The sequence below is a fragment of the Crocuta crocuta genome, unplaced genomic scaffold (genome assembly GCF_008692635.1).
Source record: "Crocuta crocuta isolate KB4526 unplaced genomic scaffold, BGI_CrCroc_1.0 scaffold614, whole genome shotgun sequence".
Lineage (NCBI taxonomy): Eukaryota > Metazoa > Chordata > Mammalia > Carnivora > Hyaenidae > Crocuta > Crocuta crocuta.
This window is the reverse complement of record NW_027529673.1, coordinates 410,140-437,739: the sequence shown is the minus strand read 5'-3', so window position 1 is coordinate 437,739 and position 27,600 is coordinate 410,140. Positions and strand designations below refer to the sequence as shown.

Sequence of the window (27,600 nt, the reverse complement as noted above, 5' to 3'; positions counted from 1 at the left end):
TTTTCTTTTTTTTTTTTTGTCTACTTAGCTTTCTCTGTGTATTCTTCCAGAATAGAATGTCCTTTTATATCTGAAGGTTTGCTGGCTATTAATTTCTATTTTCTTCTGATTCCTTTACAGAAAAACTTTTTTATGTTAAAATATTTAACATATTTGGATTAATTTTTGGTCATCTAGAGATTTAAATTTTTAAACAGTTAAGTAACAATTATTTTAACTATTTACAAACTGATACTTCATACTGATTTATGGACCTTCCTTTATCCTATGATACATATTTTCACCTAGTAAAGGGTTTGTTTCTAGGATATCTTTTTTCTTTGTTAAAAGATTTCTTGTCATTTTTGTTCTAGTACCATAGTGATTAAACTATTTCAACGTTATAGGAGGAAGCATGGTAAATCAGCACAAGCTTTAGCATACAATGAGCCTGAGTTCAAATCTCAACTGATCCACTTAAGAGCTTCATGTTCCTAAGTATATTTTTTAGCCTTATAAATTCTTAGCTTGTTTGTAATGTTTATTTCACTTTATAACATGTTTTAATAGAGCCAGTGTTGCCTTGTTATTCAAAATTTTCTAGATCTTTTGTTATTTATTTTTAATTATTTTCTTCTGTTTTTTCAAATAAACATTTATACTGTTTTTGACCTTGAATTTTATTTATTTATTCATTTTTATTTTAGAAAGAAAGAGTACAAGGGAGAAAGAAAGAGAGGAATGAGAATCTGACATGGAGTGAGACCTGGAGCTGAAACATGGAAAGTTGATGTGTGCCGAAATGAAGAGTCAGATGCACAACCAATTGAGCCACCCAGGTGCCCCTGAATTTTTATTTTAGTTGAAATTATATTAAGCCTGTACTTTATCTTGGGGAAAATTAACAGTTTTAATTATTCAGACTTTATACCTAGAAACGTAGCATGTCCCTCTGAACTATTCAATCCCTTAAAAAAAAATCCTTAATTTTTTTGATATTGCTTGGTTCTCAATTGTCACTGAAGTTATATTAGGGTCTTTTTCCTCTGTGCATTCTTTTTAGTATGGTAAAAATAATAAACACAAAATGAATGTCTTTGATAGGTTTAGGGAATTTTTTTGTTAGAGGATTGCTTACAAAGGCTAACTTCTCCAGCTAAATAAATAAGCAAACAAATATAATATGTAATCAATACAACTAAAAACTTTTTTTGAGGGGTGTCTGGGTGGCTCAGTAGGTTATGTGTCCACCTCTCGATTTTGGCTCAGGTCATGATCTCACAGTTTATAAGTTTGAGCCCCATGTTGGGCTCTGTGCTGACAGAGTAGAACCTGCTTGGGATTCTCTCTCTCTCTCTCTCTCTCTGCTTCTCCCCTGCTCATGCTCTCTCTCTCAAAATAAATAAATAAACATTAAAAAATTAACCCTTTTTGAAGGATAACTTGGAAAATGTTACTTTTTGTTCCTGCTCTGTAGAAAAAGCAAGAATAAGAAATTTTATTCATGTAAATAAAGAGAAAAGAAAAAGGAAAGGAAAGGAGAGGAGAGGAGAGGAGAGGAGAGGAGAGGAGAGGAAAGGAAAGGAAAGGAAAGGAAAGGAAAGGAAAGGAAAGGAAAGGAAAGAGAAAAGAAAAGAAAAGAAAAGAAATCCCCATTGCTATTGGTTTGGATCATGGCTCTGGTTGTCTTTTCCTCTATGCTTAACTGCCAGCCTTGAAAGTCTGCCTGATTGAGTATGCTATCTCAATGAGGTAAAACACAATATTCAAACCACCATTGAACAGTTCACCATTCTACCATCAACAAAAAATTTTCACTATTATGGTGAAAGTAGAAAGTCAGAGAACTATGTCATAAATGAAAAGGAGTTGAGGGATACAGGATGACAAATCACTTGATGATTTCTTGAAGGACAGGCTAAGTCTTAAAATACATTTTATTTGTTCCAATTAGAGGCATAGTTTTCTACTAGGTATTATCATTGAAAATATTGGGATATGCAAAGTTTTTTATATAGATCTTTTTTTCTTTCCCTTTTTCCCTAATTATGTTGATAGCTGCACCCTAAGACATTTTACTAGTTTCTCAATATGATGTCAAGAAAAAATAAGACCACCTCCTACTTTTAAGCTCTTCATCACACTATGGCAGANCATGTCCATTATTTGTAACCTCCAAATTTTCTAAAAATCTTATTTCATGCAAGAAGTTAGTTTTACCATTCTATTTACATTTGTTTATGACATTCCACCCTCCTCCTTTGTTAGACTTGAAAAATTGTAAGAGCAGAACCATTTTCACTAGATACTATTCCTTATATTCCCTTACTCAATTGCCTTTGAATCCACAGAAGATAAACACCTTCCTTTGATATTAACATATTTAAAGTCTTTGGTATGTTCATCTGGATGACATTTAAGGACCCTATCTGCATCATTCCAATCCATCCAATCCAAAATTATAATTTTGCTTTAAAACTTATAATATGCTTAGAGAACAGGAACTATATCCATTTAGAATCCTTTATAAAGTGCTTTGCAAGTGCATCAAACAAATGAATACTTGAAAATGTTCTTCATGATAATGATAATGGCACAAAACTCTTGACTTTTTGGCTTCTTGTAAATTAGCTAGTCCATTAACACTAGACTAACTTGGCAAAATGACATTCATGTTTTTGGCTACTCAGTACATTACTATCACATTTTTAACATTCTTAAGAAATCATATTACCAAGAAAATTACTCACTATTCTTTTTTCTTTCATTTTATAGTGTAAAATCAAGCAGAAAATAATAGATAACAGAAAGTCCAAACTTCTCTTAGGGACAAAACAATTCATACTAAAAACATAACAATTCATGCAAACAAACCACTTTGCTATCATAACTCTCTTTCGAGGTCCAGAAATTATAGAATTGCTTATATTCAGGAGCTAAAAGTCACAGTTTTTATTGGCTAGGAAACAAAAATTTTGCATTTTACCCTGTCTTTGAGGTTGTAAAATGACTGCAGAAGAATAAAACTTAATGAGTGGTGAACTCCAATCATTTACAGAGTGGTCTCTACATATTCTGTGCCATTATAAGTGAGCTGTCATCTACTAAAGAATGACAGCTCAGATTTCATGTTCATAAACTGAGAAACCAAGGGGAAAACAATTTATCCTCTCTCCTGAGAGCAGATGGGCATTTAAATTATAATATAAATTACTCGTTTCCCCGACAGAAAAATTTCCTTGATTTCTGAAGCTATGAAATATGAAATTTAACCCCAGCTCATATGTATTGAATGACTTATTATACTATGATAGCAAATGAGTTATGTCAAATGCCATCAAATTAACTAATTAATTGTCCTCAATGGTTTCCACATTGACTCACATCAGACCAGAATTACAGTGTTCCCTTATATACATAATATCTACACTAAGACATAATATGTTAATCCTCATCCTGACCTAGACTCACCTAGATAAATACACAAGTAATTGCATATGTATTTGGTACTCATTTTCCACTACGAATCACAAACCACATTATAAATTCAGTCACTCTCAGAGTTCTGGTAGAATTTAGAATAGGAAGAATTTAGAAATAGCTTATTTGCTCTGTGCTTCTTTTTGTACACCAACTTTCTCAATTTACTGGTCTCTAATATACTCAGTAATTCACAGCAATCTATACCATCCCCAAACCTCTCCCCTGCATTTTCCCACTGAGATAATTTTTATAAAGTTAGCAGTAATCCAATAGTTGTTTTTCTCTCATAGTTATTGATTGGCCCTATTAAATTGGACACCATAGATCATTCCCTCCATAGAACTTTTTGTCTCCTCAGCTTCCTGGACAATACGATGAATCTTTAATTTTGGTGTCTTTGCTTTTAACCTAGTCTTTCTCCTTTCCAATCTGTGTAATACTGGCAAGGTGATACATATAAAGTGCAAATTTTATTTTAGTTCCTATTTAAAGCCCTTCAATTTTTCACCAACATCTTTCAGGGGAAAAAAAGACCAAACTTTGCAGCAGTTCCTACAAGCTCCTCCAAGGCATGGCCTCTGGATACCCTCCCAGCCTGGCTTCGCAGACCCATGACATTTTCCTCACATTCCATGACTGTTCACACCTCTGAGCCATTATTTAATCTATTTCTTACCCTGGTATAATCTCCCACCCTGGACAAATCCCATTTACCCCGACAGTGCTTGGCCCAGAAAGCCTCCCAGAAGCATCTGTGCCCTCCACTTCTGAGAAGCACAGCATTACATTTTGTTAGGTATTTGACTCCTACCCCCATTAGCTTGGGGGTGTCTATAAAGCAGGGGATACACCTGTCTGCCTGCTTGCCTTTCTCCTTCCTCCCTCTCTTCATTCCTTTTCTTAGCAAATAATTACATGTGCCAGGAACAACCATTTTAAAAGGTCTTTGAATATAATGGTGAACACAAAATGATACAGCCCCTTATCCTAATCAGGTTTAGTCTATTGGAGGAAACTCACTACACCAATGATAACACTTTGAATATATAGTTACCAACAGAAATAAGTGCTCTTAAGGAAAGAAATATAGCAGCCTCAATTTACCCAAGGGATACAGGAGTGTGGATGCATAGGGGTATATGTATCCCAATGTTCATAGCAGCACTCTCAACAATAGCCAAAACATGGAAAGAGCCTAAGTGTCCATCAACTGACGAATGGATGAAGAAGATGTGGTTTATCTATACAATGGAATACTCCATGGCAATGATGAAGAATGAAATCTGGCCATGTGTAGCAACATGGATGGACCTTGAGGGTGTTATGCTGAGGAAATAAGTCAGGCAGAGAAGGACAGATACCATATGTTTGCACACATAGGTGGATTAGGAGGAACTTAACGGAGGACCAAGAGGGAGAAGAAGGAGAAAAATAATTGGGGAGATGGAGGGAGGCAAACCATGAGAGACTCTTGAATGCGGAGAACAAACTGAGGTCTTTGGGGAGGGGGGAGAGGAAGGGGGGTGACGGGCATGGAGGAGGGCACTTGTGGGGATGAGCACTGGGTGTTATATGGAAACCAACTTGACAATAAACTATTGAAATAAATAAACAAACAAACAAATAAAAAGAAAGAAATATAGCAGCCTTTTACAAAGAGCTCAAATTGGCATGTCCCAGAAGGCTCTTGGCAGAAGATTCCTGAACTGTGATCTAAAGACCCCAGGTACACGTGTGGGTTGGGTGAGGAGGGTGCTGAAGAGTGCTGTAAACATATGGGTCAGGACAGACATGGGGTTAGAGGCAACAAGCACAACAAAAGGAACCAAAAGGCTAGTGTTGCTATAGTGCAAAGAAAAAGACACAAATTGAATCAAGATGAGAGACCACGCAGGGCCAGAGCAGAGAGGCCCTTCTAGGCCACCATGAGGTTTTTTATCTTTATCCTAGGAGCAACGGGAAGCTATTAAAGTGACTGAAGCAAGAGAAGTGATTTGACTTGATTCAGGCTTTGAAGTTTCTATGACTATACTGCAGACAGTGGGTTGGAGGTGACAGTTGTAGGGAATTCAGTCAGAAGTGGACCAACACTTGGGGTGCCTGGGTGGCCTACTTGGTTAAATCTCCGACTTCGGCTCAGGTCATGATCTCACAGTTCGTGAGTTCAAGCCCCTTGGCGGGCTCTGTGTGACAGCTCAGAGCCTGGAGCCTGCTTCGGATGCTGTGTCTCCCTCTCTCTTTGCTCCTCCCCCACTCATGCTCTGTCTCTGTCTCTTAAAAAATAAATAAACATTAAAAAAATTTAAATAAATAAAAGAAAAGAAGTGGACCAGTGCTGCTAAAATCTAACACCACCATCTCCCTACCTGCTCACTAGCTAATCTGAAGAACCAGCTATGTTGGGGAAAAAACTCACAATTTTTCTAAGTTGTCTCACTTAAATTTTGGACAACATATTTTGTAGGCCTCTTGGCACATCTCAAAAGGGCTACCATGCTTCACTCATCAATTTACTATTTCAAATGATACTTTATACCTTCTTCCTTCTCCTCACAATTCAACATACCTTCCCCCATCCTCAGTCTCAGTGATAACCTTCTATTTTTTCACCAAGGAAACAGAAGAAACCAGAAGAAAAATCCCATACTTCCCAATCCAAGCCCACCAATCCGTTGGTAGCCATGCTCTGAAACCATCTTCTCTGTCTTCCCATCTGTTAATGAAGCATGAACTGCCTAGATGCCTTATCAATGGTCAATTCTTTCACTTGCACATTGAAATCCAATTTTTTTTTTAATTTTTTCTTTTTTTAATGTTTTATTTCTAGGAGAGAGAGAGAGACAGCATGAGCAGGGGAGGGTCAGAGAGAGAGGGAGTCACAGATTGAAACAGGCTCCAGGCTCTGAGCTGGCAGTCAGCACAGAGCCCGACGCGGGGCTCGAACCCACGAACCGCGAGATCATGACCTAAGTGAAAGTCGGACGCTTAACCGACTAAGCCACCCAGGCGCCCCTGAAATCCAATTTTTGTGGAATGCATTAAAAGGCATTTGTGGACCTCGCTCCTGTGATTATGCCCTTTGTCTCTGCAGCAATGTCAACTTTTCCCTCTACTTCATTCTCATTACTCATATTGTTCCCAGATGTATGTGAACATATTACAATTATTCACATTAAATACATATGTATGTGTGTATATATGTGACATATATATGTATATGTACGTATTTATGTTATATGTGCTCTCACATCTGCCTTGTCCGTATATCCTCCTTCCTTCAGCTACTGACATTTATTTATTTCATTTATATCAAAACTCCTTAGAATTTGCCCAGTAGTGTTTTGGCAAATACTTAACAGGCAAATCTTTTTTTTTTTAATATTTTATTTATTTCTGAGAGACAGAGACACAACGTGAGCAGGGGAGGGTCAGAGAGAGAGGGAGACACAGAATCTGAAACAAGCTCCAAGCTCTGAGCTGGCTGTCAGCACAGAGCCCAACACAGGGCTCGAACCCACGAACCATGAGATCATGACCTGAGCCGAAGTCGGATGCTTAACCAACTGAGCCACCCAGGCGCCCCAACAGGCAAATCTTTAAAAACATTTCTTAAATCCTTTTTTAATGATATCTGTCAATTTCTGTGGAATAAATACACTGTGGATGGTTTTAAAGCTGTCAAACATGACCTCACTGAACATAAAGCTGGAAGATCCAATGAACTCATAGGAACCCAACATGTCTCTGGATTTGTCTGTATGGGCCATCTCTACTTCTCTTACTATCTCTTGAGCCTAACTCACACAGGTTTCTGTTCCCAATACTCCATTAAAAACACAGCTCTCCATATCATTAATTCAGCCCTCATTCTACTCTACTTCTCAGTAGCATTTGTTTCAATTGATCAATGCTTTTTTTTTTTTTTTGAAACATTGCCCTATTCTGTCCAGGATTCAAACTCTCCTAGTTCCCCTCTTTCTTCAGAGGTCACTCCTTCTTTTCACCTTTGCTGGACTCTACATGTTGGTCTTAGTGCTCTGTTACAGTTCTCTATTTATACACATTTCCTTAAGTTATTTATTTTGAGAGAGAGAGAGTGAAAGCAGGGGAGGGGCAGTGAGAGAGGAGAGAGAATCCCAAGAGGCTCCATGCTGTCAGTACAGAGCACAACACAGGGTTTGATCTCACAAACCATGCTGTCAGGACCTGAGCTGAAATCAAGGGTTGGACGGTTGACCGACTGAGCCACCCAAGCTCCCCTCGATACACAGTTCTTAAAGTAGTTACTCTTGACAGGACAGTGCTACCTTGTAGGAGTAGTTTTGAGAACTTGGGGAGGTAATTTGGATCTCACAATGATGATCAGCAGGTACTAAAGTTTAGAGGGTAGAGGTCAGAGACACTAGACATCAGGAATTGTCTCACTTCCTGCATACTTTTCATATGACTTGCTAGACATTCACATAAATGAAAAACTCATTTATAGTGATAAAGAATGCAAAGGTTTTGAATGACTTAAACATGTGCTAAAAATCCCAAGACTGTAACCACCCTGTATACTGAAGTAATATTGTAAACCACTGTGTCTAGAATTTAATCAAAAGAAGTTCACTATTTTATAAAATCACACCATAAAGCAAACAGTGTTTATGGTATTTTAATTGTATTGGGATCCTATATTTAGAACTGTCTTATTCCTGATCATTTTGTATGTGGGTTAAGTTACCTATTTCATTATGACTTCTAATATAGTCATGCTTGAAAATTTAAATATGAAATATAAATCATTTACTATAAACTATCTTAATAGCTCCTTTATGCTAAGGTTAGGACATTATATTGGTTTTTATAAGTAATTTGTGTACATAATATCTGTAATTGCATGTTAAGAATGTAAAGCAGGCATATAAAATGTTATAAAATGTATATAAATTGCTATAAAAGATATATTAATGTAATGGCAAATAGTGCAAATACATACAATGCTGATACATGATATATACAATGTAAAATATATATAAATGTACATTAAAATGTATATAAATCTTCTCATCTCATAGATGAGAATTACTATCCTAGCTGATCCTATCCAACTTTACATCTTTAGATCCATGAATATAATAATAATTCCCAAGTTTGGATCTCTACCCTGACCTCTAGACTCAAATATGCAATGGCCTATTCAACCTTATTTTTTGAAAGTCTAAAAGGCATTTCAAATTTAAAATGTACAAAACTGAATTGAATGTCTACTCTTGTGCCCCCCAATATGCCTCAATGTGCTTTATTTCAATACACAGAAGCACTATCCACTTACACATTGACACTAAATATCTTAAATTGTCTTTGATTCTGAACTCTTGTTACACCCCACCTCCAGTCCCTCAACAACAGCTGTGAGATACCCTCAGGATCCATCCACTCTTCATGACCCAGTCATTATCACCCCATGCATACTAAGCACTTTCTCTTGTCTAGACAGCAGCAAGAGCTTCTCTCTTAACTCACCTTCTAATCCCACTCTTGCCTACCTCATCATATTCTCTATACAGCAGCCACAGTTACCATTTTAAAATGTGAGTCAGACCCTAATCAAAATCCTCCAATGATTTTCTACAACATTTATAATGAACCTGAAGTTTTTAAGTGCCTACCATATCCAGTCCATGGATATTCTCTGCTTTTATTTCCTACAACATTCCCACTTATCAGTTCCAGCAACACTTCACTTTTAACTGGTCCTCGAAGACAAACATTAGACTGCCTCAGGGTTTTACACATCCTCTTATCTTCCCCATTATTACTTCTCCAGATGCAGAATTCTGTTGAAAGAGGCTTCGCTGACCTCCAAATCCCAAAACCAAGAATGACTCTTGATGATTCAAGTGAAAGGAATTTAATACAGGGAACTAATGACAGGTGAAGGAAGAAATGAAGCTAAATCAAAGACAATGGAGAAATCTAGAAAGTAGAAAGAAGCTACTACCATCTATGAGGGCTAACGGGACCTCAGGCTACCAGAACTCATAAACCAGGGCCACATGGCACAAGATAAAATCACTACTGAAGCATATCTAAAATGATGATACATTCCCCAACCCAACAAAAAGTTTTTCCTGTTTTCTGCAATGCTCTGAAGTCCCACCATTTTCCCCTTCTCCCTAAACTCAATTATTTTAAATAAATAAATAAATAACCTTAGCCTGACAACCACTAGGTAGTATGTATTAAAACAAAATGGAAGATCATTCAGATTTAGATTTCAAAACCATGCCTTTTTTCTCAATCACATTAAAATGCCCCAGGTGTTTTATATATAAGTGATCAATCACTGGGTTCTACTCCTGTAACCAAAACTACACTGTACGCTAACTAACTTTAATTTAAATAAATCCATTTTTAAAATGTAAGTCTTCCTGTAATCTGCAGTGTCCAATCCCCTGCTCATCTCTCTGATCTATTTTCTACTACTCCCTTCACTGTCTCTATTCCAGTCCCACTGGCCTTCTTGCTGTTCCTTGAATATCCAAACATAGGGATTTTGCACTTTCTCTTTCCATAGTCTAAATACACTTCTTCCTGAAATCCACCTGACTTACCCTCATCTCCTTGCATGTAACTAAGCACCCCATCTAAAACAGCACTCCCACCCTTCACCATTATTACTCTCTTACCTTTATTTTTCTTCATAGCATTTATCACTATCTAACATATTATTATACATTGATTTGGGTTTTTGTTTATTGGAGATGTCTACTGACTAGAATACAGTCCTTGTAAGAGCAGATACCTTATCTGTTTTGGTCATTGCTATATCTCTGGACACAGGCCATTGTCTAGTATACAGTAGGTGTTTATATTTCATTATTAGCCAAAATAACAAATAGTCTAAATGCTATCTTCCACAAATGACTAACCATTGTAGTTTGCTAGTCATAGCAACAACAAAAAAGATATTTCTAGTCACTCCTTTGTAGTTACACCAATTGATAATTCATAATTATGGGCTTGAACTAAAGTGTACACTGTGTGAACATGTATTATGTAAGATCCATAATATTTCATATGTGCAAGTATGATCTGTGCTGTTCAAAAAAGTCAGTTTACTCAATTTTTTTTGGAATCTATTTTTTGGGACATGTCCTCAAAAATAGGGTTGTATTCAATTGGAGTACTTTTAATTTTTTGCGTTTCTTACAGCAATCAAATGGCATTCACAGATACATATGGTGTAAGGTGAATGCCACAGGTGTTCAAAAATCTGTTCTCATTATAAAATAGTAACATTATAACTGTGCAGTCATAATCTAACTTATAAAGAACTCCCCAAATTATAAAAAAATACTTTTAATGCATTACACATATTCTGTTTTAATCTCTTCGTAAACAGTCAGCTAGATGAAGTATAAAACAAGCCTGGCTAATTCAGTAACATAGAAATAAATACAGAATTATCACTTCTTTCTTTGGCCTAGTCTTTAACTAAAGTTCTAAGGTTATATGTTCTGTGACTATCAATGTATTGTTTAATCAAGGCAAATTCACGATGTCACATGGCCTTATTGTCCTACTTTTAATTCTCAAAATCAACCATATCTTCTGATTATAGCAAGATTTTTCAATAGACAATCTGGAAATTGATACTCAAGATGCAAGGAAAAGCTGTTATGTGATACATACAACAAACCTTCTATTGCATATTTATCCACTTGTCAATCCATTAATTATTGAATGGAAAAATGACAAAATTTTTAGATTCATTACAATGTAGATATTATGTATATAATGCTTTTATAGTAAAACTTAAGCCTCTCTAGAGTAAGCTGCTATCTAAACCACTAAAATAACCAATAGTTTAACATTATCTCAGACATTATTCAATAGTAATGACATCTAATGCAGAAAGTAACAAAACAATTTCGGATAGTCAGAATGATAATCAAGCCAACAGGCAATTTGTAACCATGCATTTGAAATTAGAAAGCATGACTGATTCTAGAAAAGCAACAAAATATTAAGTCAAAGATAAATCACTCAAGTAATTCACTCTACCCCCTCTACCACCATTTCAAGAAAAAACCTCAATTGTGTTAAAAAGGTTTGAAGAGTCTTCCAAACTTAATGAGTCTATCCCACACTAAGATGCACAACAAAGACCTGGTTAAAATAAAAAAACTAGTGGAGGGCCTAGGTGGCTCAACTGGTTGAGCATCTGATTCCTGATTTCAGCTCAGGTCCTGATCCCAGGGTCATCAGATTCCATGCTAAGTGTGGAGACTGCTTAAGAATCTCTCCCCCTCTAGCCCTCCCCTACTCATGTGCATACTCTCTTTCTCTCTCTAAACTGTAAATTAATTAATTAATTAGAATATATAAAGCTTGACTTGTCCTGTGCTATTTAGGTGTTTCGATTGCTTCTTGGTCACTCTGCTGCTGGGTTATCATTGATTAGTCTTAGAAAGATCATCCACGGGGCAGTCTTAAATCTGTTCTTTAGGCCTCCCCAGGGCAGAACATATTTCAGAGAAGAAAAAGTAAGTCTAAAATATCTGTTGGTTTAGAAAAGCAAACCTCTGATATTCTACTTGTTACGCGCCCCTTTGGTATTTCTCCCCTTTGGTATTTCTCCCCTTCTGCTCTTAAAACTTTTAGTCAATTCTTTTAGACAAATCCAATGATGCTTGATCTTAGAAGTAATGTTCCCAGTTTCCTTCCATAATTATAATTCCATTATTTTAAGGCAGCTAAATCTTTTTTGAACTAAAGTGCCAGATAGTGGCAGAATTATTTAGAGGTTCTATGCATGAATGCTTGACATTTTTTTTCAAGTCAACAAATATTTAAAATCAACAACCAAGAAGGACTATTAATTGAAAAGCATATGACTAGAACTGACCTCTGAATAGAATGATCTTTTTTCTCCCTCAATGGCACAATACATAAAACAGGAGGATAAAATTAAAACTATTAAGTGTTCCTTAAAAAAAAGATTGAAATAAATGATGAGATAATCATTTTTTCTAATGAGCTACTGACAATGGAAAATAACTTTATAAAGAAACTCACTAACAATAGCTTGTAATAATCCATCATGAAGTTTTTCCTTACCACAATGAATTAAATTATATCTACACTGTGCTTGTTGCACTTCAGATATAGAATTTTATAAATTGCCATTCATTACTGAAGTTAATTCTTACTTTTTGGGATTCTTACCAGAAAAGAACTTTCCTCTTTATTTGTCAAACAGTGCAAAACAACTGTGATTATATCAAATAGTTCTGGGCTTATCATGAGAATTACTATTTTCATACTACACCAGTGTTTTTCTTTTTTTTTTTTACAGCAGTGTTTTTCTAACAAGGTCTCTTTTTGAAGGCAATCAAATAAACTATATCAATTTTTTATTTAAGTTGTAGTTAACATACAGTGCAATATTGGTTTCAGGAGTAGAATTTAGTGATTCATCACTTACATACACCACCCACTGTTCGTCACAAGTACCTTCCTTAGTACCCATCACCCATCCTCCACCCACCTTCCTCCATCAAACCTCAATTTGTTCTCCATCTTTAAGAGTCCCTTATGGTTTCTCCCTCTCTCTCTCTGTTTCTCTTTTTTCCCCCTTCCCATATGTTCATCTGTTTTGTTTCTTAAATTCCACATATGAGTGAAATCATATGGTATTTGTCCTTCTCTGACTGAATCATTTCACTTAGCATAATACATGGATGGAGCTAGACCGTATTAAACTATATTTAAGCCTGATTTTTCACAGTTCCATAGGGCATTACTGCTCCAAGTCTTTTGATTAATTTCATTGTTTGCTCATTAAATATTATGTTGTATATTTTCTCCATATTCATTAATTCTCCAATTCCAAGCTGGCTACTTTTTCTATAGACAAAGAATTTATATACACTATTATCTTTTAACTGTATAAGCTCTTTCAACTGCCTTTCTTCCTAAAATATCCTTTTCTTATTACACAGTATCTTGCTCTTTCTTGATTTTTTTGAAATTAGTACCCCCTTTCCAATGCTAACTTCCCAAACCTGTGCTTATAAATCCACTCTTTCGAGCCCTGTATCCATTTCCCCCCTTCACTGACTCTTCTCCTCTGCTTTCCAGTCTCAGTATTTCCTTGGTTCTATTCTTATTCATTATTAATACTATTTTTGTTATGATTCTCTAAATCTTTCAAAAGTTCTCTAGCATCTCTAAGTTATTTTAATTTCTTGTGAAGGCATTCAAAATCTTCACCAAGCTGACTCTAAATGCCTATTCCATAGTATTCCCCAGAACAAAATCTTTGCTTCTGCTAGGCTGACTGACACACCTTTCTCAAATATGGTTTATTCATTACCTTCTCTGATTTTTTGACAATGCTGTGGATTTTACTTAAATGACCTACTTTATTTGCGTGATTTTCAAGGTTTGGCTCAAATACTATCTTCTCTGTAAATCTCTTCAAACCCTAGACTATACTGAATCTACCTTTTCCTGATTCCCTGTAGTTTTCACAAACCAACTCCTAGTTTAGCATTCAATATGAAAATATTTTTATTTAGACTTGCCTTTATGTTTATACCCTGCATCCTTTCCTTTGAGCAACCAAATTAAACAAGTAGCCAATAAGCTAATATTTACTGAGCACTTACTTGTCAGTTACTCTGTTGGACCAAGGGAATACAAGAATGAATAGTTGTTTCTTTTTATTTACTCAGAACTCTTAATACAATGCATCTCTCAGATAAAAAAAAGTTTTTATTGAACAGACAACATATCACCAATAGACTTGCTATTAAAAATGACCATTATTCCAAAGATGTTGTGGAATTGCTATGAACATATAGGTAATGACACAAAAAGATCATGTAAGAACTGAAACATTTATGTGATCTCAATCCCAGGTGTTGATTAGTTTGAGAGTAAAACCAACCACCAATTTTAAAATCCTGTTTTCTAAAACATGCATTTCATTGTTCTTGCTATTGCCAGTGCATCTGACAAGTAGGCAGAAACCAGTGATTTGCAAGCAGAGCAAACAATACATTATTAACAATTATTGATATTCAAGGTATTTGAATTGCAAAAATGCATCCTACAAAAAGAAAATGTGAATATCAAAGCTGTATAAGCAAAGAAAGAAAACAAAACAACAGCTTGAGAACATATACACATCTAAATATGCTGGTAGTTCTATTACTTAAGCACATGCAAACTATGACCTATTATTTTCAAAGCATATATGTTAAAACTCTATATTCTACTTACCTGTCCAGTCTCCTACTATTTTGAGGTGGACCCCAAATGTTGCTTTGGTTTTAGTAGGACACTAAAAAAAAGAGAAAAAAAATACTAGAATTAATTCTGAATAACAGTTATGTATGACCAAACTATGATTTAATTATAACTTTCATTCTCATAGCAAATCCCCCAAGTCAATAGAAAATAGGAAGGAATGAACTAAAAATCCATACAGATCCTCACTAGTTAAAGAAAAGAGGAATGTCAACAAGTTAATAAGACAATATTTTTTCTCTAAAAACCCTGTATGTATTTAGACAAAAAAGATAAAATACGCATAGTCTAAAACTGTTGGGATATCACATCTAACTGCAAATATTGCCTAAATACCTTTTGAATTAAAATATTTAAGAGGACATGGCTTCTAACCACAAAGGAAGAAATGGAGACTAATGACTGTAATGTCTTTTTCTCTCCAGATATTATTATACACTTCACATCTTAATAAATTTCAGGAACAAGGAAAAGAAATATTTCTCAATATGACCTGAATTTTCCATGTGCAACAAGGAAACTCCTACTGAAAGAGCTGTATTTCATTCCTCCCTTAATTCTCAGAAGAAATAAATCTGGAGTGAACTGGCAAGGGTAGCTGGGAAGGGGAATGAGCCGTAGTACTGGAAGAAACAAAAGTATCCATGTCCCCTTGTCCAGGAAATATAGAAAACACCCACATAGGTGAAATGAGAGAATAATCTTTGGCTCACAATAAGATGATGATGAGTCTCCTTTTTTTTTTTTCATAACCCAATACCTTATCCATAATCCCAAAATTCAAAAGTTGTAAAAAGTAAGTGTTTTCATAATTCATTCAGTGGCACTATCTACCTGGAATTTATGGGAGGTAATGATGGGAGGCTAATACTTCTGTATAAAAGTTTATACAGAAGTGTTTCCTAGAGAAGTATCCATTTGTTTAAGAGTCTTACCGCATGTCCTGCTAGAAGTCATATGTAATATATGAAATATACATACCTTTTAAAATCTACAAAAATTATGAATTCTGAAAACACATCTAACCTATGGATAAGAACTTTATATACACTATTATTTTTATCTGTAGGATATAAACTCTTTCAACTGTCCTACTTCCTAAAACATCCTTTTATTACCATACAATATCTTGTCCTTTCCTGATTTTTACAGAAATTAGTTCCCCCTTTCCAATACTAACTTCTCAAACCTGTGAATACCAAGCTTGAGTACCTTGCACCATGGGCAGGGCTAAGTGCTTTATTTCCAAAGTCTCACAATAACCCTGATGATGATGTCTTTGATAGTGAAGGAAACTGAATAACTGAGACTTAAAAATATCAACTTGCCCCAAATCATACAACTCATGAGAAGACAAGACAGAATCTGGATCCAGGTCTGTCTGACTACATAGTTCTTAACTATGGCAAGTCACTCTCTTCACTCAGGGAAGCATAAGAAATCAAATGGAGTAGGAGGGGGGAAAGTATTTGTTGAAGATTATTAGAATCATGTACAACAGTAAGAATTAAGGGGAAATATGGACTGAAATCAAAGCACCAATGAGGTTCTGAGGGCCCTGTGATAGAGACGGGGTTGTGTAAAGCAAATCCAATATCCTCAAATTCACTGTGTCAACCAACTAATGTAGGTCATACTGGGGTGCTAGAAGGACAGGAAATAAGGGGAGATAAACACACCATGGAGATATGTTAAGAACTCACAGTCAAAGAAGGTAGCTTGGAAACCAGTGAAAACACGAACATGAAAATGTAGGTATTACTCATTGGTTCACAGCAAATCATAAACTAAAAAGTACATGATCTAGTTCAGGGTTGGGAAATAACGTGACATGGAATTTCCAAACTACTATTCTGCAGTGGGTTTTTTTTTTTAACTTTTTAATGTGTTTATTCATTTCTGAGAGAGAGAGAGAGAGAGATACAGAGCGCTAATGGGAAAGGGGCAGAAAGAGAGGGAGACACAGAATCTGCAATCAGTGTTTTTAATGGAATCATTATTGTTAGAACTATAAAAATATTAAAATAAAAAACATTTATAAAAATATTTAAATATTACTTATGCTATTAAAATGGTAATATTTCATTTATAATTGTAACTCTAACTTTATTTCATTTGTATTCTGATTTTTAATAACTCTGAGATCAATAAGTTTTAGAACTTGTAAATCTTAATGATCATGCCATTAGTAAGATGGTGTGATCTGTAAAAACCACCCATAATTTTTGTAATGTTTGTTCATTTTGAGAGAGAGAGAGAAAGACAGCATGCATAAGCGGGGAAGGAGCAAAATGAGAGGGGGACAAAGGATCCAAAGCAGGCTCTGCACTGACAGCAGTGAGTCTGATATGGGGCTCAAACTCACAAGCTGTGAAATCATGACCTGAGCTGAAGTCAACCAACTGAGCCACCCAGGCACCCCCATCATTTTTACTTCATGTTACTTAAGGCTGGCCAGAGCCTCAATGCAGTAAAAGTTGTAGTTCGCAGAAAGCAAGAACCCAAGCTACCAATCTGTCCATATGTCACTTGATATTTCCCTCATTGTGAACTACATCTGAGGTTAAAAAAAGATCTAAGCCAAGAAGGCATCAGAATAGAGAGCAAAAAAAGTTTTGGTATGTCTGAGTGCGCAATTGCCTTGATTTAATCTCATACTCTAAAGGAAAATATATTACTTGCCAAATATTCCTATCTCTATTCCATTCTTTCAGTGTAAACATTGTAAAAGATGAATGCATGTGGTGTTTAACACCCCCTCAGGTTCTGTAGGAGCCTATAAACCTCCCTCATGTGATGCTGGCCGAATGTATCAGTATAGATTCTAAGGCTGATCTGATTTCAAACAGATAAAATATAGTGTGGGTTCTCTCAAAGTCAGGGAATGATGCCTTTAAGTTACTGATACTTTCTCAAACTAGCTAGGTATAAGAATACAGAATTTAACATTGTCTTTGCCCAATCATATCGCCTCACATTTGAAGAGGGCCTGCACAGATTAACACACAGAATGGCGTCAGCATTTGTGGTTTGAAACAATGACTAGAGATTTTAGAATCCTAGTAGCTTTGTACAGATAATGTTCAGATTCACTAATATAGCTCAAAACATAGTATAGTGACTCTTTAATGTTTATTCACTCTCTTTTAATTTTTTAAGGCTTCTATTCAAATTCCAGTTAGTCAAAGTAATATTAGCTTCAGGTATACAATGTAGTGATTCAACACTTCCATACAGCATGCAGTGCTCATCACAACAGGTACACTTCTCAATCCCCATCACCTACTTAGCCCATCCCACACTCACCTCTCCTCTGGTAACCATTATTTTTTTTTCTCTATAGTTAAGAGTCTATTTCTTGGTTTGCCTCTCTTTTTCCCCCCTTTGTTTTGTTTCTTAAATTCCACATATGAGTGAAATCATATATTATTTGTCTTTTTCTGATTGACAGAATGCTAATTTCATTTAGCATTATACTTTTTAGCTCCATTCATGACATTGCAAATGGCAAGATTTCATTATTTTTTATGGCTGAGTAATATTCCATTGTACATATATATACCAAACTGGACAGCAACACGGAAAAGAATGAAATTGGACCACATTCTTACACTATACACAAAAATAAATTCAAAATAGATTAAAGACCTGAATGTAATACCCAAAGCCATAAAAATCCTAGAGGAGGACACAGGCAGTAACCTCTTTGACATCGGCCATAGCAAATTCCTCCTAGGTGTCTCCTCACTCTCTTTTTAATGGCATTTAGAAAACCTTCCAAAGGGATGAAATAGTAAAGTACAGATATCTTTGGTTAACTGACTTTCCTAGAACACTAATAAGGAAACATGCTTATGACAAGTTTTCAGTTTAAAAAGTTACAGGATAATTATGTACTTAAGTTCACATTAATATAAAACAGATATGAATTTTTTTCTATACATAGAAATAAGTTAAAAAGAATATACAATATGGCATTAGGAATATTAACTTCTGGGAAGTAAAATCGAAGACAGAAAATGAGAACTCATTTTATACACATCTCCTTTTATAAGATTATTAGTCTTTATAATGTTTATAAGTTTAATATTTTAAAAGCTTAACTTAAAATGTAAGCCATAAAATATTACTGAGCCTCAACTTAGTCTTATTTAAATTTCCTAGATGAAGAGAAAGAGTATGGCTTATGTTGACCATAATGTATCCACCAGAATACACACCTACTTTAAGGGAAAGAAAATAAAGTGACAGAATTTGTAAAAACAGATCTGAAGGAATTTCTATTTTGATATCCTTGAGTAAAAATGTTTTTCTTCAAATTATTTGTACAATATGGCATTGAGTTTTAAAAGTGCTCAAATGACTAATGATTTTATAACAGCCCCACAAAAATATAAACAGATATTATGTAATCATCTTACATTTGAGAACTAAATGTAAAAATGATGTCACTGCACAATGATTTATTCAACATGGAAAAGAAATTTAAAAGCCACAATGTGTTTGTTTTTAAATCAAGAGCCTTGCAATAAAAAATAAAATGACTCTAAAGTGGATATTACTATATTAAGCACTAAATTTTCAATGTAATAAATTTGTTAAGCCACAGAAAATGATTACAGAACAGAATGTACTTTAATCATTACTGTCAGGTCTTATTTTTAATCCCTTCATCCAAAGGTCTAGTTTCTACCCCTGCTAGACATTCCCACCTGAAATTCACTCTAAATGTAATAAGATATATCTAAAAACCCTGGTGTCTTACTTCCCAAACTGTGTTCTCTTTCTGATTCCCTTATGTCCAGACATAGAACCTATGCCCTTATCAGAACAGAAGCTCAAATATCAGAGGACTATGAAGTATATCTCTTCCTGCCAGCATTCAATCAATTTTCAGTCCTTTAAAATAATCTTACCAAAGAAAATGTATGATAACACCAATCTCCTATTGATTAACCTTCTGTGTCCTGAGGAAAAACACCCACATTCTTTCTTTCTTACAGTCTGTAGCCAACCACATCTGTTCCAAATTCTTTCCAACTTTATACTGCAGGTTCTTCTTTGACCACTCTAATCCAACTAAGCCAACATGAATCAGCTAATATATTTCCCTGGCCTGTCACTTTCCCACCTACTAGTCTACTCATTTAGAATGACTCCATTCCCACTTCTCATATTGAACACTAGCAATTCATTAGGACCCATCTCAAATGCTACCACTTTCATGAAGAAATCCTATTTTATCCTGCCATCAGAATTCTGCACTTCTCTGACCCTCCTAAATTATTTGACTTCTATGCCCTTTATTATGGTTCATCTCTTTAATTGTATGTAATTTTTTTCTGTGTTAGTATACATTTACAATGTCTTGAGATCAAGACCTACTTCAAAGTCATTACTGTATATTCCACAGCATCTTACCCATAGTGGGTATACATTCAAGTATCAATTCAGTAAAGTATTGGAGAATTAATCTGAGAATGAATAAGGACTTCAACAATGGGCAATTCTTCTATAGTTTATTCATACACTCAACAAATGAATCCAAAGTTTTCCAGATACTATACTAGGAGCTCATGCAATTTCACAAATGAGATTGTTCTAAACGTGAGAAAGGAGATAATGAGCCAGGAGCACAGAACCCATCACAATTAACGCAACATTGTGACTCCAAACATTTTGACAGACACAATGTTTTAACGTTTCTTTGTTAACTTGAAGGAAAAAATTAGTGTTTAGTATATTTGCAGGAAAAAAATATACTCAATCTTAAAACAGACAGATCCTGGAAAAGTATGTATGTGAAATGTTTATGAACTGTGATGGAATGTGTGTATTTATCTCAACTCTTTCATAAAAACAAAACACTAACATGACAGTGGAGGGATATAAAAATACAAACTAAAACAGCAAAATAAGATGGGGCGTGATAACAACAATGGAGAGGTGTCAACAAAATCTGGAATGGAGAAATGTGGATGACATGGTGGTTAGGGAACAGACTGAAAGAAACATATGCAGCTAAAACTCTACTACCTTCGTAAATGGGATCACCTTGAGAAGCAAGCCCACCTTTCCCTCACAATAGACCTCAGAGGCAATAGAAGGAAGCCAGGGTTCAGCTTATGATTAAAAACAAAAAAAAGAAAAACTGTTCCTATGTATATATGGGATCATCTGACCCCCAGAATCATCTTACCCCTCCAAAAACCCAAAGACAAGCAGAGGTGGGACAAAGGGGGCTTTAGATGCAGGAATAACGCATACAGTGGAAAATAGGGCTGATATTTGCTACTTTGCTCATTAGCCCAGCAAATCTTTAATGAATGCACACTAAATGCCATCTCAAATTTACACTCCACAACTAAGCTCTACAAATACTCATAAGGACTTGTTCTCCCCACGGTCTTCCCTATCTCAATGCAGCCCCAGCTGCTGAGACCAAACACTTTAAAGATAACCTTGACTCTTCTATTGCACATTCCATACCCAGTCTATCAAGAAATCCTGTTAGATCAGGTGCCTTGGTGGCTCAGTCAGCTAAGCGTCCGACTTTGGGCAGTCATGATCTCACGGTCTGTAGGTTTGAGCCCTGTGTCAGGCTCTGTGCTGACAGCCCAGAGACTAGAGCCTGCTTCACATTCTGTGTCTCCCTCTCTCTCTCTCTCTGCCCCTCCCTGACTCATGCTCTGTCTCTCTCTGTCTCAAAAATAAATAAACATTTAAAAAAAGAAAAAAGAAATCCTGTTAGCTCTAACTTGAAATATATTCAGAATATGACCACTTCTCACCACCCTCGTACAAACCATCTTCATACCTCAAACAGATGCCCACGACAGCTTCCTAACTGGTCTTCCCACTCCTGCTCATTTTCCTTCATCTAATCTTAACACAGCAGCAAGAGTAATCCTATGAAAAAGTAAGTCTGACCATGCCGTTCCTCTACTCAGAAGCCTCCAATGGTCCTTCCTCACTCAAAGTAAAAGCCAAAATCTTTACAATGTCCTATAAACCCCACATAAGCTGACTTCTCATGACTTCTCTGACATTCTCTCCTACCATCCTTCCTTTTTCTTAGTGTGTTCCAGCCACACTGAGACTTCCCCTCTTCCATGCACACACTTAGGCACACACATGTATATAGATGAAGGTCAACAGACATTAAATATAACTCAGGGTGAAAACTGGCCAATTTTGAGCAAAGGAATGACATGATCTGATTTTCATTTTAAAGTAATCACTCTAGCTGCTTGTCAAGATTAAATGGCAGGTGAGCAAGGGCAGGCAGAAGGAGATTAGTTAGCAGGCTATCCAGATGGTAGTGGCCTGGACCAGGGGGCCACTGCCAAAATGGTGGACATGTTTTGAAGACAGAACTAAGAACACGAGTGAATAGATTACTGACTATATCGAAAAATGACAACAAAAACAAGAATGATATCCAGGTTTTCAGCCAGAGCAACCTGAAAAATGGAGTTGGCATTAAGTGAGAAGGGAAAGATTGTGGGTGAAATAGATTTGGGAGGTTGAAGATTAGCAGTTCAGTTTTAGACATGTTAAGATGTCCTTTAGACATTCAGATGGAAGCTTCTGGAAAATCAGCTGGACACCTGAGCTTGAATTTTAGAGTTGGAGGCAGGACTGGAAAGATACATTTGGAAGATGACAGCACACAGATGCATCAGTAAGATTGCATGAGATCACAAGTGAAATGAGTTTAGCTCGAGAGGACAGGAGCTTCAAGGAATGGACACTGGAGTGTTCTGATATTTAGAAGTTGTGGTAATGGCAAGAAACAGCAAAAAGACATTGAGTAAAAGTGGCCAGAAAATGAGGAGAAAAACCAGGTGAAATCGGATGTCCTGGAAGCAAAATGAAAAAAGTGTTTCAATAAAGCAAGTGATCAGCTGTGCTAAATGCTGCTAAGAAGTCAGTTCCACCAAGGACTCAGAAATGATCACTGGAATCAGCAATAACATGGTCACTGCTATCCTTGAAAATGTTTTTGTAGGGTGCTGTGGGCAAAAAGTTGGTGAATTTAAGAGAAAATGAGGGGAAATGTAACTGGAAGAAGATGTGAGTCAAGAAAGGAGCTTTTATTCATCATTTTCTGTTTTGTACCTAGGTAAAAGGAGGCATCTAAAAATACCAATAGTATAAATCAAGTTTAGTATTAAACAGTTGGTTTTCTCTGAATACATTGACCTATTTAAGTTCATATTTATCATCCCGGCTCTCATTAGGCACTGAAGGAATATTTTCTTTTCCCCTGGAAAAACACCAAACGACAGCAGTTAAAAGATGTTTAATTTTCAGGGAATTCAGATGTTCTGTTATGTTTCATGAACATTAGTGACCTTTTTGGGGTGATTTCCACCACTGTGGTTAAGGTACACTGTTGCCTTCCTAATCTATCATCTATCCCAGCTGAGTTTCTAAGCTGCCCAAGCAAAAGATTTGTGAAGCACTAGAGAAGAACAATTTTTTTAAGAATTACACAAATGAAAGCAAGACCCAAGATCAAAACAGCTGATGCAGACTTCCTGGTTGTATTTAAACCCAACACATTAAATAAATAATAATAACAAAAACTTCGCCAATCTTTAAAGAATCCATGACCATTCTTGTCTGGTTTTCATTGAAAACTGGAAAGACTATTCCCAAAGTGACCGGTTAAGAGATTAAAAGTACAAAGCAGAAAAATGATGGCAAGCACAGGCCTGCTATGTAAAAGCACAGACAATAACAAACTAACAGCTAGACTTGCCTCTGACTCATGGAAAAATATGTGAAATCAGGTTATCCCAGCTTAAAAATAATGAATCACACAACTTAGAATACAGATGTCAGGAAAGCACATGTGTATTTATGATTAAAAATAATAATGGAAGGATATAGAGTTATTCATGCAAGCTTCAATCAGTTCCATGAAAAACAGATCCTGCATTATTTCTTTGAGAATCCATGAAAAATATTAATGAACATAATTAATGTCTATCTCAGTTAAATACTAAGAGATGCTATATTTCATTGTAAGCAGTAGTTTTCATGCTTTCTTAAGTTTGGGCATGCATTCATTCATTCATGCATTCACTTATTTTCTAAGTAGGCTGTATGCCCAGCATGGAGCTCAAGGAAAGGCTTGAACTCATGACCCCAAGACCAAGACCTGAGCTGCACGTCTGACACTCAACTGACTGAACCACCCAAGCACCCTAGTTGGACTTCTTAAAATCATCTCTGATTTGCATATCTAAATTAGGTGAAAGCATACTTTAATAGAAGATTTATTTTGGTAAAAATCCAAACTATGGTATTTATAGAGCATGACTGGAAAACACTGTTCAAGATCCACTCTACAGTTGAAGAACAACAGGTAAAACTCTACCTGGACTTAAAGCCAATCAATGAAGGTCCAAAGAGGGAGAAGAACCTGAAAACATGAATTCTAGATCTAATTTTGTCATCAATGGTGTTACTTTACTTGCTATGATCATTTAAAGAATGTATGCTTTAGATATCTTCTCCCCCAACACTAAGCAAACAAATAAATTTGGTGCTTGGACTATAAACGTTTTTCATTGATGTATAGTTGATATATAATATTATATTAGTTTCAGGTGTACAACACACCGATTCAACATATCTACATTATAAAATGCCACCATCCCTCACCATACAAAGTTATTATAATTTTATTTACAATATTCCTTATACTATATTTTTATTCCTGTAAGTTATTTATTTTAAAGTTTATTAATTTTGAGAAAGAGCACAGAGTGAGCACAAGTGGAGGAAGGGCAAAGAAAGAATCGCAAGCCAGCTCCACACTGCCAGCACAGAGCCCCATGTGGGGCTTGAACCCACAAACCATGAGATCATGACCTGAACCAAAGTCGAGAGTCAGATGCTTAACTAACTGAGCCACCCAGATGCTCCTGATTTATTTTATAGTTGGAAGTTTGTGCCTCTTTTTCCCATCAGAGTATAAATTTTTAAAGCTCAACGAATTTTAGATAAACTAAGATTTTTTTATATGTCTCATATATAATTTCAAGTGTTAAAAAAGTAGAATTTTTTCACAAAATATATACTTAATATCCTTTTTAATGTATTTACAAATACATATGTGAATATAAATATATAATTTAACTACATACATTTAAATGTCACTTGTAGTGGAAACAGTGGTGTGCTGCTCATATCTTCCCAATTTTCAGGTTCAAAACACTAATTCCTCAACCTCCTAGCTGCTGAACATGTTTCCTACACAGCTCATTCCTGAGACCCCTCCCCAGGAACTGCTGGTCAGGGAAGGAAGCTTCCATGCCCATCTCTAAGTGTCTTTCCCTGGAGATTTCTCACCTCCAGTGACTGGTCCATTACAAAGATGTAGCTTCCTGACCTCAGTATAGAACAACTCTGAACTATCAGTTTAGCTGTCAGACCTGCTGAGGCCTCTGTTGAGACTTTACTCTGAAGTTCAACTTCTGCCTTGTGTTCTCAGTTGTTGTCCTGAGCACACTCCCCACAAACCTCCCTCAGGAAAACCTCTACCTCTCAATCTGTTTCCCAGGAAACTGAACCTAAAACATTTATCCTACAGGCTAGTAAACCACAGGAGGCAATTTCTCCATTGCTCCAAATGACTGTTTCTAAACCAATCTCTGGCCAGAACTTAGTCACTGCATGCTGCAGAATGAGGCAAACAAAACAAAAGAAAACAATTTTATTCCATTTAATTCTGTCTTGGTTCTCAAGTCATGCTCTGAAATAACAATCTTAACAGCTTTGAACTTACTGAGAATTTACTGTATGACAAGTCCCAGGCTTAGCACTTGGTGATATCTTTCTAATTAAGATTCAGAGTGACTGCATAGAGAAGTTACTATTACTAGCCACATCTAATAAAGAATTGAACCAAGTATGTCAGAAGTCATAGTACCAAGTGGGGGATCTAGGCCTCCAACCCAAGCTGAAGGATTCCAAACTCCATGGTCTAACACTACACTATGGCCTCTGATTGCCATCAATCCTGTCGGCAAATGCAGGTGCATTAGCAGAAAACAATTACGACTTCCTGGGAACAACCACCAGATTAGCCCATCTTCCTTGTGTAATAAAGTCAATGTCAAGGATAAGAAATGCTGAAGCACTTTTAGGAATTAAAAGTCCAATCTTTGGATACTGAAGTAAATCAACACTCAAAACTTAGTTTTACTTTGAAACTGTGAAACATACCATAGTGCTTCTGTACATTACCTTGTGTACTCAGTTTTTTGTATTTTCAGTTTTAAAAGCTTTATCTTTTTTATCTCAGTTTTAAAAACTGAGGTAAAAGTCAAACTACTCAATGTGTAATTGTTGTATATTTTATAGATTTTTCTATACATTGGCACAGTATATGAAAATAAGCATTCGATTTTTTCTAGCTGGGGAATTTGACCTTCAACTCTGCACAATGTAGAAGAGCTTAGTAGTATGCAAAATCCAAAACTTTCAATTGCATATTTCTCTAACATTTTTATAGTTTCAGTAAATTTCTCTCCTAATGGCAATTCTCGCCTGTTGTCTGACTCCAGCAACAAGGATTCCCAAAAGTAATAGGAGTTTCAGAAATATTAATGCCCTGAACATCGATGAATGAGGAGTCAGGAAAGGGTACAGAATAGCTTAGCTGGCCTCTTGAAATCATTGTTGCACTATATGCTAGCTAACTTGGATGTAAATTTAAAATAATAATAATAATAATTACAAAAAAAAAAAGAATAGCTTAGCTGGCAACATGTCTTTCTGTCAGGCGGGTCCATGTTTGAATCTCAACTGTGCCACTAATGAGCTATGTGACTTTGGACATGTTATTTAATTCAAGGCACATTATTTTCTGCATCATACAGATGAACAATACATGTCTTATAGAAGTATAATAAAAATTTTAAATATAATATTTTCAAAGCTTATGAAAGAACTTCTAGGCACTAATTAGTAGGGAATATTAACCTTAATTTACATACTTTTTAGTGAGAATCAGCAAATGGGAAATTGCTTTGTTTTGCTTTATTTCAAAGGAACCCTTAAGGGAAATACCCAGTGAAAATGTTTGAGAGCATGCATTTTACATGTAGTGCCAAGTAGAAATAATTAGACAAAAAGAAAGAAATGTCAGGAAAAAAAAAAATTAACATAATAGTATGACATAAAATTTAGCTTACAAATGGTTGCTTTACTCAAATTCATTTCTAGACAGCAGCAACATTTGCCTCTTTTCCCTCTTTTGAAAACAGAAACTCCCTTGGTGGGTAGTAGGAGTGAGTCCACCAGTAACCCCCCAAATCTGGGAAGGCTACGAACCATTTCCTAAGCCTACACAAGTACATGATACACAGATGGCCTGATGAAAAGAATTTCCTTTGCCTTAACATGTTTTTTTTAGAAGCCAACTTTTGTTACAATTTAAACTAGAAGATACAGATACAAAAAAATACACTTAAAATAAGAACAAATCTGAATACAAAACCTAACCTTGCAAAACAAAGACCTATTTCAATGTATGGGTTGCTAGGCAAACCTGAGAAATACTGATAGCATTTGTCAGATAAGCACAGAAATTAGGAACAAGCAATTTTCCACTGTGAGCCCAGGGAGTGGGCCTATTGTTTCTGACCAGATGTTACGCACGGGTTGTCTCCCTTTGTCTTTGGTGTTTCTCCTCCAAGCACCTTTGCCATAAGTACATTCTAGTTGGTAGAGGCTAACGATGTTGGTAAACATAATGCACAGGACAACATGCCACATCCAAGAATTATCTAGTCAATAATGTCAAGGTTGAAAAGT

General features: G+C 35.8%; 1 protein-coding gene across 5 annotated transcripts in view; it reads right to left on the bottom strand.

Annotated features, from left to right (window-relative positions):
• Positions 1–27,600, bottom strand: part of NOX4 (NADPH oxidase 4) — a 304,523-nt gene that overhangs the window by 63,801 nt on the left and 213,122 nt on the right. For all 5 annotated transcript variants that reach the window (XM_077763044.1, XM_077763042.1, XM_077763043.1 and 2 more), the window contains one exon: positions 14,740–14,800. In XM_077763044.1, coding sequence (XP_077619170.1) covers positions 14,740–14,800 — 61 coding nt within the window. The remainder of the gene's footprint in view (positions 1–14,739; positions 14,801–27,600) is intronic.